Source organism: Euprymna scolopes, chromosome 3 (assembly GCF_053919585.1).
Source record: "Euprymna scolopes isolate OS-2025 chromosome 3, ASM5391958v1, whole genome shotgun sequence".
Taxonomy (NCBI): domain Eukaryota; kingdom Metazoa; phylum Mollusca; class Cephalopoda; order Sepiida; family Sepiolidae; genus Euprymna; species Euprymna scolopes.
The window spans coordinates 167,232,496-167,245,366 of NC_136484.1; the positions used below are offsets into that span (position 1 = coordinate 167,232,496).

The window sequence follows — 12,871 nt, forward strand, 5'->3', positions numbered from 1 at the left end:
CTTCAATTCACCATCTGTTCAAAAATAAAAGTAACAAAAAGATATACGATAACCAGAGGAAATTTCTCTTTTGTCTATGGCTGGAAAGATCTTGGCCAGACTAATTTTGAACTGAATAAAAACTCACATAGTTGATGACATCTACCCTGAATCACAGTGTGGCTTTCGTGCAGGTATGATTTTCTCCTTATAACAGGTTGTTGAAAGATATGATTTTCTCCTTATAACAGGTTGTTGAAAAGGTTTGTGAGAAGAATCGGAAATTGTATGGGGTGTTCGTGGACCTCACGAAGGTGTTTGATATAGTGAACCACGCTGCGTTGTGAAAGGTTTTGAGGAAATCGAGGATATCAGTGAATATGTTAAAGGTTATTATCTCTTTCCATAATGGGACGAAGGCCGAGGTGGTGTCGAATAGTGAAACATCAGACTCCTTTCCTGTAATGGCACAAAACAAGGTTGTTCTTTTCCCTACTTTTCTATCATGCTGAAGCATGCATTTGCAGAGATTGAAGATGATGTTAAACTCTAATTCAGAACAAGTGGAGGCCTTTTCAACCATCAACAATTCAAAGCCTCAACTTGATCTCTTGTTTGCTGATGATGCAACTCTGGTGGCAACTTCTTTTGAAGAAGCTCAGTGCCTGGTGGATAGGCTCTCTGCTGCATTTGGTCTGGCCATCAGCATTTCAAAACAGAGGTTATTTATCAGCCTGCACCTACACCCAGACAAGTATGAGGCATGAAACAAACTCACCTGCACACAAGTTTCCTTAGGTACCAATACGTGTTGACGGAAATGATCTCAGCTATGTGGAGAGTTTAAACTACTTTGGTAGTAAAGTTAATTCGAGTGGAACTTTGGATGAGAAAATTGTCAATAGAATTGCAAAAGCGTCTAGCGTATTTGGCAAATTACGTCATCATCTTTGGAATGACAGGTATTCATCTTGAGACCAAAATCCAAGTGTGCAAAACTGCCGTCCTCACTACTTGTCTGGGCCTTGTATCCTAGACAGATTCAGCAGCTGGACGTCTTTCACAAGGGATGTCTCAAAGCAATCTGTGGATTAACCCTGAAGGGCAGAAGATCCAATGCTGATCTTCTAATGATGTGTTAGATTGATGGAATTGAGAGCTTCCTCTTGAGGGCACAGTTACGATGGATTGGTCATGTTGTACAGATGAAAGATGATAGAATTCCAAAGATTCTCATGTACAGTCAGCTTCAAGGTGGTCAACACAATGTTGGCCAACCATTGTTCAGGTTTAAGGACAAACTGAAAAGTAATCCTGCAGCTGCAAATATTGCTGATTTTGAGAATACTGCCTCAAACCGTAAGTTTTGGAGGAGTGTAATTTACACTGGAATTGAACATTTTTCTGCATGCAACATCATCAAGCTGCAAGAAACAAGAGAAAGGAATAGAGCTTCAGAGGGTGTCAGAGCAACGTACACTCTGTACCCACACTCTTGTCCAGTCTGTGGTTTTCGTTCCATTTTATTAACGAGTCTTAAATGTCACTCTAGATTCAAACACAAGGTTCATTAAATGGTCGTTGGAACCTTATTCATTGAAATCGACAGGAGAGTCCATCATATATATATATATATATATATATATATATATATATATTAATATAAACAAATTTACACCATTTGGACAAATGGTCTGTTAAAACCAGAAGTCCTCAGCGGGTGACTTCACAAGGACTGATTTCTTCTGTGGAAAGCAACCATTTATTAAGTCTCCTGACAAGAACTTCTGGTTTTAACCGACCATTTGTTTGAAACATTAGCATGTCCACAGATTCATGAACAAAGCTTCTTTCTTAGAACTGCCTGTGGGACCTTTTTTTTTGCTGGCCTGCTTTTTAATTGAATACATGGTTACTTCCAAGCCCAATGTAAACAAGTTCTAGTCGAGCGCTCCCCATAAATAAAAATTTAATTCCAAATTTTCATTTATACCATTGCTCTATCTCGTATATTGAGCTTCTTTATTTGGTTGGTATTGTCTTATAAATATTGATACTAAAATTTTATATGGACTTTAATTTTTCAGTATTATACAATCTGAAATCTGAAAGCATTACAAAATCGTAGTTAATTTGCTTATATTTATATATATATATATATATATATATATATATATATATATATATATGGTGGCACATAAGTCACTTAACCATTCGTTCAAAATAATTTTGCTTTATGCAACGTTATTTTTTATACATAAATAGAAAATCCTAATAGAAAAAGAATGAATAAAGTATACTTCTTAACAAAAAGACATTTTATTTTAAAATAGTAAAATGCTTTTATGCCACTCTGTATATGCATATATACATATATATATATAGAAAGAGAGAAATTAGTCAGAGATAACATTCCAAGACTATCGAAAATTTGAATATTTAAAGTCTATTAAAGTACAAAGTTTTAATTAGAAATTTGAAAAAAGTGTCATGTATCCAACATTTTTGCATAAAGTAATTTTGGACTTTGATAAAACAAAATGCATTCAAACATGAGTTTTTATTTTTCCTTCCACATACAACTAAAGCAATTACTTGCCAAATATCAGGTGAATTAGTGAACTAGTTATAAAAAAATTTAAATGTACTTACACATGTGTATGTATATATGTGTCTGTGTGTGTGTGTGTGTGTGTATATATATATATATATATATATATATATATATATATATATATATATATATACTAGCAGTTCCGTCCGGCTTTGGTCGGGCCCTATGTACTGTTCATTGTGCATATGTATATATTAAAATATGTGAATATGTACGGTAATGCCTTTCTATATAAAAGGCTTCCTTAACTACCCTAAAGAAAAGTTGTTAGAGACTGCAGGCATCAAATTTTTTTAAAACTTTGACCCCTTAACATTTACTGTTTTGGGCTCAAACCAAATTATAAAGTTAGATCCATGTCCAAGTAACCTATATCTGAAATTTCAAGTGTTTAAACCCAGAATTGGCGGAGGAGTTTGGTAGAGTTCTCAAATGTCAAATCGTTGAAAATTTCTGGCCGAAACCTGATTAAAAAGATTTTCCCAAATCTCAACACCCCTTGTGTCAAATTTTGAGTCTGTAGACTGAAAATTGGCAGAGTTATTTGGTAGAGAAATGTACACAGACACACACACACACACACATAGACATTTTCACTTTTATATATATATATATATATATATATATATATATATATATATATATATATATATATAATACAAGGTAATATCTAATGTAGGGTGGTCAAAAATGGGATCAAAAAGTGCTCAATACCGAAGTAGAGCTAAATGTAATCTTAATTTTTTTACCTTCAGTGAATACAGAACATTACAATTTGTTTAAGCAAACACAAACGAATCGTCCAACCTGCTTAATAATATCAGAATATCTCACGAAGCAGGTTGGACGATTCGTCTGTGTCTGCCAAAACAAATTGTAATGTTCTGTATTCACTGAAGGTAAAAAAATTAAGATTATACTGTGTGGGCTATAAGTGTTTGCAAAATTATATTATTAAATCACTACAATTATCTTTCCCAAAAAAATTTTTCATCACTTATTGTTAGATATGTACAAAAATCTACAAATGTTAAATTAAAATATCAATTCAGATTTTCAAAGAAAATAATGTTTTTTTTATAATAATTTGGTAAAATGAAGTGGGCTAAAAAAAATTTTCCAAAATTGTTTATTAACAATAATTAAATGTGATTATATTATCAAGTTTTACACATTGTGCCATTATGGTAATTATATCATATCTTGTTAAATTCAACAACAACAAAAAAAAAAATCATTACATTTTATCCCAAAACACAGTTTAGAGAGAAAAAAAAAAAAAAAAAAAAACTATAGCTGTTAGTATTTAACTCATAATCTGCTTTTTCTTTTATTTTTAGTCAAGTCTACCAACCTTCTATCAACAGAAGATATTAAATTTCCAGTGAAATTTGAGAAGATACTACTTTAATCCTCTGCATTTGGTGTCCATTCTCCTAAACCTTCCTTTTAATAATCGACCAGAGTTTTCTATCAAATTTATATCAGGGCTCTGAGGAGGCTAATCCATCAGTCATTCACTAAAAATTCCTTGATCTGAAAGCCAAGCTTTTGTGAACTGAGAAGCGTGGCTTGGCACATTATCATGTTGGTCGATGCGATTGCGTTTGATATCATCATTCAAGGCAACTAATTTTTTTTCCAAAAAAAAATTTCACTGAATTCTTTTTAATGCCATCGGGAACCAACGATTTCATTGCCAAAGATCCCAGTCCAAATTATTACTCCTCCGCCTCCCTGTTGACGTTTATACCATAAACAAAGGCTGAAGTTTTTTAGAAGCCAACCTTTGGTCCAACCGTCAGAGTTTCATCAGTCCATAGAACATAATAAAAATCTGTTTTCAGATACTTAAAGGCCCATGCTAGTCACTTCTGACAGTTTATAACACTCAAAGGCAACATTTGGTCGATGCTCTCTGGTTTGCCATTTGTTTTAAAATACGATTTTGGGTCCTTATCGACAAATTGTTAACCCTTGCACAATCAAAAATAGCTGTGGTTGTACTGTGTGGGTTTGCAGCCAGACTTCTTTTGTTTTTACTTAAATCTCTTCATGTGGTCACTGTTGGTGTGGTTACTGTTGATGTGGTCACTGTTGGTTTGCTGCTTGTTTTTTGTTTCTTCTTTCTTTGCCTTCATTGATAAAACTTTTCACAGTTTGATGGTTTCACTTCAGATTTTTTTGCAATTTCTGATGTCGATGTATTGAGTGCAAGTAATTTCATAATTTGACTCTTCTTCATTGACTGTCTACATTTTTCCTTAAACCATAATTAACAAATTTTAGTAATCTGCAAAAACTTTTGACTCATCTAAAAGGAAGAATATATGAAAACGAATTAATTTTGAATTAATTTATAAAACTGTATTTTTGTGAGTTACATTAAATAGTGAACTGCAAATGATAGTAGATGGGTCATCAAAACGCATGCAAGATGCACGATGAAATATTGTGTTGCGAACACGTTTAGCCTGCACAGTATATATATATCTATTAGACTTTGGTTTTAGAAGTCTGGTATATGATAGGTTTTTTAATATATATAGTTTTATTTTATTTTCTTTTACCATAGAAGGATTACAAACCAATATATATATATATATATATATATATATATATATATATATATTGGGGAGACGTCAAAATTTCTCAATGAGATATAACGATCTGCTGAATTTCTTTTTCCATCATAAAAAAGGTTTACAAAATGTTTTTAGAATCTGCTCTATATATGACCTCAAAACAAAAACAGTTTAGTATGTGTATATTTCTATGTATAGGATTCACTCCTAATGAATCTGAACTGATCATTAGGAATTATAGACTACATATTCTAAGCAACATTGCCAGTAACATAAACACATTATTTTGTAAACTTTACTATTTAGGAGGGAAGACAAACTTTACTATTTGATTTTTGGAAAATCTACAATAGTATAGTAAATAATGGGCAGTCAACCATTCCCCCACTTTCAAACAATCATGAGGTTGCTTGCATGGCAACTGACAAGGCTAATCTGCTTGCCAGTTGGTTTGCCTCCAACTCCACACTGGACTCAGCACACCACTCCCTCCCCGACTTTCCTTTGCAGACAGACGCCACACTAGACGATTTGAAAATCACCCCTCCTCAGGTACATGGTATCATAAAAAACCTAGACACCTCAAAAGCATGTGTACCAGATCTCATCCCAGCTGTGCTATTAAAAAAATGCTCTGCTGAGGTTGCTCCAGTTCTCTCCAAACTTTACAATAAATGCCTTAACGAATCTTGCTTTCTCGACTGCTGGAAAACCGCTTCTGTGGTACCAGTCTTCAAGAATTCTGGTGAAAGAACTGACCCATTAAATTATCGCCCCATTAGCCTCCCGCTTTTCACCAAAATATTTGAGTCCTTAGTTAATCAAGCCCTAGTCCGACACCTAGCAGCTGCTAAACTCCTAACTGACAAACAATATGGATTTAGGTAAGCCCGTTCAACAGCAGATATCTTAACTGTAGTCTCTGAAAGTATATACTGTTTACTGGACAAAACAGGGGAGGGTAGAGCGATAGCCCTTGATATATCTAAGGCTTTTGACAGGGTCTGGCACGATGGTCTTCTAAGAAAAATTAGATCATATGGTATCACTAGAAGAATACATAATGTAATTAAATCCTTCTTAAGTAAGAGAAAAATCCAAGTTGTCTTCGACGATCATACGTCTAAACAATGATATAAATGCGGGTTGATCCTTGGACCTTTATTATTCTTGATATTCATAAATGACCTCCCTGATAAAATTGTTTCGGAGATGGGTATATTTGCCGATGACACCACTCTATAACAGGCATGAGGGGAAAACAAATGAACACATATCTAAAGAAATGGCAGAAACACTAGATCTGTAATGGAATGGGGACAAAAATGGATGGTCACATTCAATGCTGCCAAAACTAAACTTGTTTCCTTCAATAACTACAAGAAACCTTATCTACCACCAGTAGCAATGGCCAAGAACACATTGCCTGAAAGTACTTTTAAACTCCTTGGCCTAAGGTTTACAGGGAACATGAACTGGAATAGATACATTGAGAGCATTGCCAAGGCTGCTGCAAAGAAAGTGGGCTCCCTTTACCGTGCTAGAAAATTACTTACCCCTGAAAGTATTCTGTACCTTTATAAGGCCACCATTTGCCCATGAATGGAGTACTGTTGTCACATTTAGGCTGGTGCATTTGCTGCTTGTCTCTCACTCCTGGACAAGGTTCAAAAGAGAGTCGCCAACCTGATAGGTCCTGAACTGTCATCTAAGCTTCAGCCTCTGTCCCATCGATGAAATGTTGCATCCCTCTACCTGTTCTACAAATACTTTAATGGTGAATGCTCTGATGAACTGCAAACACTTGTACCTCCTCGATGTGACTACTCCCGACAAACCCGACAAGCAACTAAGTCCCACCCCTTTACAGTAGAGATCCCTAGGTGTAAGAAAGCCTTTTACTCCAATAGTTTCTTTCTCAGAACTGCAAGTCTTTGGAACTCCCTTCCGGGATTCTGTTTTCCCAACTGTACTAATATGCAGAAGTTCAAGTATAACTTGAACAAACATCTTGCTACTCATCTCCCTTCATAATGCCTCCGCAAATTATGTCCCCGATAGTAGCCTCCTACTTCAAAGTGGCACTGTGCCTTGTTTGGGATGAAAATTGAATTAAAAAAATAAAAATTTAGGAGGGAAGACAAATTTTGTAAACTTTACTATTTAGGAGGGAAGACAAATTTTGTCCTCACTCCTCCAAAACACTTAGAATAAGCGATATGGAAAAAAATTTAATAGAGAAAAGAATTGCTTTATTTCAAATTTTGTGTTGAATAATGCAATAAAAATGTTACACAGGTGAACATCAATGTTATTTGCATTCTTTAATTTACTTTTTACTATGAATTATGGGATATGTATTTGAGGCAACATCATGCATAATGTGGTTATTTTTTTATAAACTTTAGCAGTTAGTGTAGCCTGAAATCACACCCCATCCCCTCAAAAAAAAAATTTTTTTAACGGTACTTGTTCATTGTGTACCACTCATGATTACCACAAAGTTACTCAGTTCAACTGGCAGCTGACGTTAATAACTGGAAAAGGTCGAGTGCAATGTTAAGAATGCTTAGCCAATAATAAAATCTCCATAATGAACGTGTTTGTTGGGTTTGAGCCAATCACAATCTAAACAGGTAACTTTTTCATACGTTAGAAGAAATAAAAATGTAAGTTTAATTGCTCTAATAAAAACTAAATGAAATTATTCAGAATATAACAATGGAAGAAAAAGAAAAAAAGTGTGAATTTATTGTAGCTGGAAAGAATTCAGACATGTGAGGATGTGTTAACGTTCTCCCAATCAAAAAAAGTTTATAGCTATTTATTTAACATGCCGGACCTGTGGAAGGAGGTTAGGGGTTAGGGTTAAAGCTTTTCTTCTTTTTTTTTAATTATATTTTCACCCCAAACAAGGCACATTGCCACTTTGATGTAGGGGGCTACTATTAGGGACACAGGCTACAGGTGAGGAGGTTGGGCAGCAAGATATCGTTTCACATTACACTTGAACTTCTGCATGTCAGTACAGTTGGGGAAGCAGGAACCTAGAAGGGAATTCCAAAGTCTAGCGGTTCTGGGGAAGAGACTACTGGAGTAGAAGGCTCTCTTACATCTAGGGATCTCTAGTGTGAAGGGGTGGGATTTTATTGCTTGTCGGGTTTCTCGGGGGTATTTACGTAGAGGGGGTACAAGTGCTTGTAGTTTGTCGGAACATTCACCGTTAAACTACTTGTAGAACAGGCAGAGGGATGCTACATTATGTCGATGGGACACAGACTGAAGCTTGGATAACAGTTCAGGACCTATTAGGTTGGCGACTCTCTTTTGAACCTTATCTAGGAGTAAGAGACTAGTAGCAGATGCACCAGCCCAAATACGACAACAATACTCCATACATGGGCGAATGGTGGCCTTATAGAGGTACAGGATACTTTCAGGCGTTAGTAGCTTTCTAGCATGGTAGAGAGAACCTACCTTTTTCACAGTGGTCCTGGCAATGCTCGCAATGTAATTGTTCCAATTCCTGTTTCCTGGCCGAGGAGTTTAAAAGATGTGCTTTCAGATAAAGTCTTTGGCCATTGCTATTGGTGGTAGAGGTTTCTTGTAGTTATTGAAGGAAACAAGTTTAGTCTTGGCAGCATTGAATGTGACCATCCATTTTGTCCCATTCCACTACAGATTGGAGGTCATCCTCTAATGTTTCTGCCATTTCTTTAGATATGTGTCCATTTGTTTTCGTGTCGTATCTGTTATAGAGCGTGGTGTCATCAGCATATATACCCATCTCACAGACAATTTTGTCAGGGAGGTCATTTATGAATATTAGGAATAATAGAGGTCCTAGGATAGACACCTGGGGCACTCCCGCATTTATATCACATTGTTTAGATGTACGACCATCGAGGACAACCTGGATTTTTCTCTTATCTAAGTAGGATTTAATTATGTTAAGTATTCTTCTAGTGATACCATATGATCTGATCTTCCTGAGAAGACCTTCATACCATACCCTGTCAAAAGCCTTAGATATATCTAGAGCTACTGCTCTCCCCTTCCCTGCTTTGTCAAGTGAATGATATATATGCTCAGAGATTAGTTAGAATGTCTGCTGTGGAACCAGCTTTCCTAAATCCATATTGTTGGTCGGTCAGAAGTTTAGCATCTGTAAGGTGATGGACTAGAGCTTGGTTAATTATGGACTCAAATATTTTGGTAAAAAGTGGGAGGAGGCTAATGGGGCAGTAATTTACTATGTCAGTTCTTTCGCCAGAATTCTTGAAAACTGGTACCACAGAAGCAGTTTTCCAGCAGGCAGGAAAGCAAGATTCATTAAGGCATTTGTTGTAAAGTTTGGAGAGGATTGGAGCTATTTTGGCGGAGCACTTTTTAAATAGCACAGCCGGGATGAGATCAGGTACACATGCTTTTGAAGTGTTGAGATTTTTTATGATAGCATGCACCTGAGAAGGAGTGATTTTCTGATCGTCTAGTATTGGCATCTGTCTGCAAAGGAAAGTCCAGGAATGTGTGGTTAGCAAGGTCCAGTGTGGAGTTGGAGGCAAACCAACTGGCAAGTGTGTTAACCTTCTCGGTTGCTGAGCAAACAACTTCATGATTGTTGGTTAGTGGGGGAATTGTTGATTGCCCATTATTTCCTACAGATTTCCTGTAGATTTTCTGGAAAAAAAAGCTTTTCTTACAATTTTTCTCCCATTTTTTTTTTTTTAATGTTTTTAGAAAATAAAATAACTTTTCATACACCAGAAAAATTTTACAAAGTAGACGTTCTTTCTTGTAAAAAAAACAAAACATTAAAACTTTAATATGAAAAAAACAGTTTTCCTTTAAAACTTTTCTTCAAAACCAAATTTTCAAAACTTAAAAGAAAAATGTTTTTTATTTAAAAAAATTTTTGAGAAAAAACTTTAAAATAATAAGCCAAAAAAAAAAAACATTTTCCTAACAAAAAAAAAAACGTTTTGTAAAAATTTTCTTGAAAAAAAATTGTAATTTTTAATTTATTTACAAGAAAAATTTTTTTTTTTATTCATTAAACTTATTTTATATTTTTGTGTTTCCATTTTTTTTATACCATTGTAATTTGTATTAGATAAATGTATATCTTTTTTAATAGTATTTTAAAAATTGAGGAAAACTCTTGGTATTTTCCAGTTATTTCCGTCAGGGCAAGTCGTATAATGTATAAGTACCTTAGAAATTAATACTATTGTATTATTTTGATTATTTGGATTACTATTTTCATCTTGGATTCTCACAATGTTCCAGCCAATATAACATCCAACCTTCTACAGGTGTATCTCGTCAAATTTGAGATTTGTATGGAATTTCCAACTGAACCCATTATTTAGTCTTATATATATATATATATATATATATATATATATATATATATATATATATGTTTCGGAATTTCTTAGATGAGGATTGATAATTTGTTTTATTTGGACTACTGTTCTCCTCTTCATGCCTTTTGTAGAACTTGAGAACCTTAATGAGAAAGGATTTTAAAGTGATTTGGAATTATATTCTGTGTATCGCCCGAACTGAGGATTGAACCTTCAACTTCAAGAAGACTGTTACTTAGTACTGATAATGACTTAACACTTATATCCATTATTATGTACAATTACAAATTACTTAAGACTTTACTTGATCATGACTGACGACATGAAAGCAAGCATCCTATGAGGATTGAAAGAAGGATTCTGTTAAGGAATTCTGAACAGATTTCCAAAGTCACAATTCACATAACCCCTCATAACATTGGACGTGTATCTTATTCTCTCCATGAGGACCATACCCCTCTGGTTAATACCAACAGCAAAAAGAAAAAGAAAAAAACCTCTGTATTCTTAGAATTCACAAGTTTGATACACTTGAATAAGGTCAGAGGTCAAATCGTCTGAAAGATTGTGCGAATAACTTTCAAGATGAGAACAGTACTCCGAATAAACCAAATATTACATGTATAGTATTGTTTAACTCTGTTGGGGCTTAATTAAAAATCAGCTTTTCATATTTGCTTCTTTTTTTTTTCTTTTAACTTTTTATTTGCAGAACTCCAGGAAGAGATTTTGAAGAAGATTATACCTTTCCAACTTCTCCTACGTACATATCAAATTCTGATATTCTCTACTGAAAAAAAAAAAAAAAAAAAACTCAACTGCCAACAATTGTCAGAATGTTGTTAAAAACAACCAAATTTTATTATTTGTATAATTTCTCTTCAAACTATTTTTCTCACAAACTATTTTGATGCTCTTTTGATTATTTTTTTTTAAATATATTTCGACCGATCTGCTCTCTGGTCTGCTTAAGGTAATCACCCACAGTGATGTTTTTTCAGTATTCATTGTTGTAAATTGGTTGTGTATTATTTATAAATCTAAATGTTGCGTTCAACATGATGATGCTTATGTGACGTCATACATCACTTTGTAAATTGAAAAATGTCATAAAAATGATATGATCAGTTCGTTGTCTTACTAGCACCATTACAAATCATTTTCATTTCTTCCTCTGAGTATATAACATCAAACGGAATTTCATGAACAGTTTCTTTCCAAGAAATTCCCATCCGTGAAACATGTTACCATAGGATTACTTCGTTTGGAACTATAACATGCTCATTTTCAAATCTTATTATTAAGCTTAGTTGTCAAACCTCTAATAACATCTCAGGAAGAGACCAGACTACAGCTATGGAACAAACAGTTAGAGAATGCCCCTACCTCTTACTGACATTGCGATCTTCTCTTCTGGGGCTGTTTCTCCCGATTCAGAAGCATCCTGGCTCCAATGAAAAACACTCCATTGCATGAGAACCGGAATGGGGGGGGGGCAAAGTTTTTACTGTTTGTTCACCCAACACCCCAAGCAAGGCATAGTGTCACTAACTCGTAAGGGGCTACTATTTGAGACCAAATTAGCAGGGAACTATGTAGGGAGTTGGGCAGTAAGATATCTGTTCCGGTTACACTTGAACTTCTGCATGTTGGTAAAGTCAGGGAATTCCCAAGTAGAGCAACTCTAAGGAGGAAGCTATTTGAGTAGAAGGCTGAACAGCATCTAGGGATTTCTATCGTGTAATAGTGGGATTTTATAGTTTGTCTGGTTTGTCGGGAGTGTTTACATTGAGGGGATACTAATGCTTTGAGTTTGTCCAAGAACTTACCATTAAAGTACTTGTACAATAGGCACAGAGTTGCCAAATTTCAGTGATGGGATAGCAGTTGGAGTTATGACAAGATGGGGCTACAAAACTGACCCAACCGTCCGTGAATGTGGAGAGGAGGACCATAACGATGCAACGCTGCCTTGTCTGCTCGCTACTGCAGCTTGACAAATCTTACGTAATACAACCACAATACAAAGGACTGCGTAAGAAAGTGGGAAACTATTATATGAACATATACTTCAAAGACACACAAAGAAAAATATCAGTAAATACTTGACATAAATCGTCCTCATGAGTCATCAAATTTTATTCATTCCATTCATTTTTTTCAGTCCTCTCATAATATTTTTCATCATTCAACTAACAGTCTATCCATCTCTTTGACCTTTATCCTTGAACTAGCAAAAAAAAAAAGAGGGGGGTTGTAGGCAGGCAGGCTCGAACCCGTACCGCAAAGGAGGAAAAGAATGTAAAAAAAAACAAAAAAAAACA

At 34.9% G+C, this 12,871-nt stretch overlaps 1 protein-coding gene and 1 long non-coding RNA gene across 3 annotated transcripts in view; one reads left to right on the forward strand and one right to left on the reverse strand.

Annotated features, from left to right (window-relative positions):
• LOC145260248 (solute carrier family 22 member 21-like) overlaps nt 1-12,776 on the forward strand; it is a 154,511-nt gene extending 141,735 nt beyond the window's left edge. For both annotated transcript variants that reach the window (XM_080118076.1, XM_080118079.1), the window contains exon 10: nt 11,260-12,776. In XM_080118076.1, coding sequence (XP_079974202.1) covers nt 11,260-11,341 — 82 coding nt within the window. In that variant the 3' untranslated portion in view covers nt 11,342-12,776. The remainder of the gene's footprint in view (nt 1-11,259) is intronic.
• The window catches only part of LOC145260258 (uncharacterized), a 280,225-nt gene that overhangs the window by 241,015 nt on the left and 26,339 nt on the right, over nt 1-12,871 (reverse strand). The window lies entirely within an intron of this gene.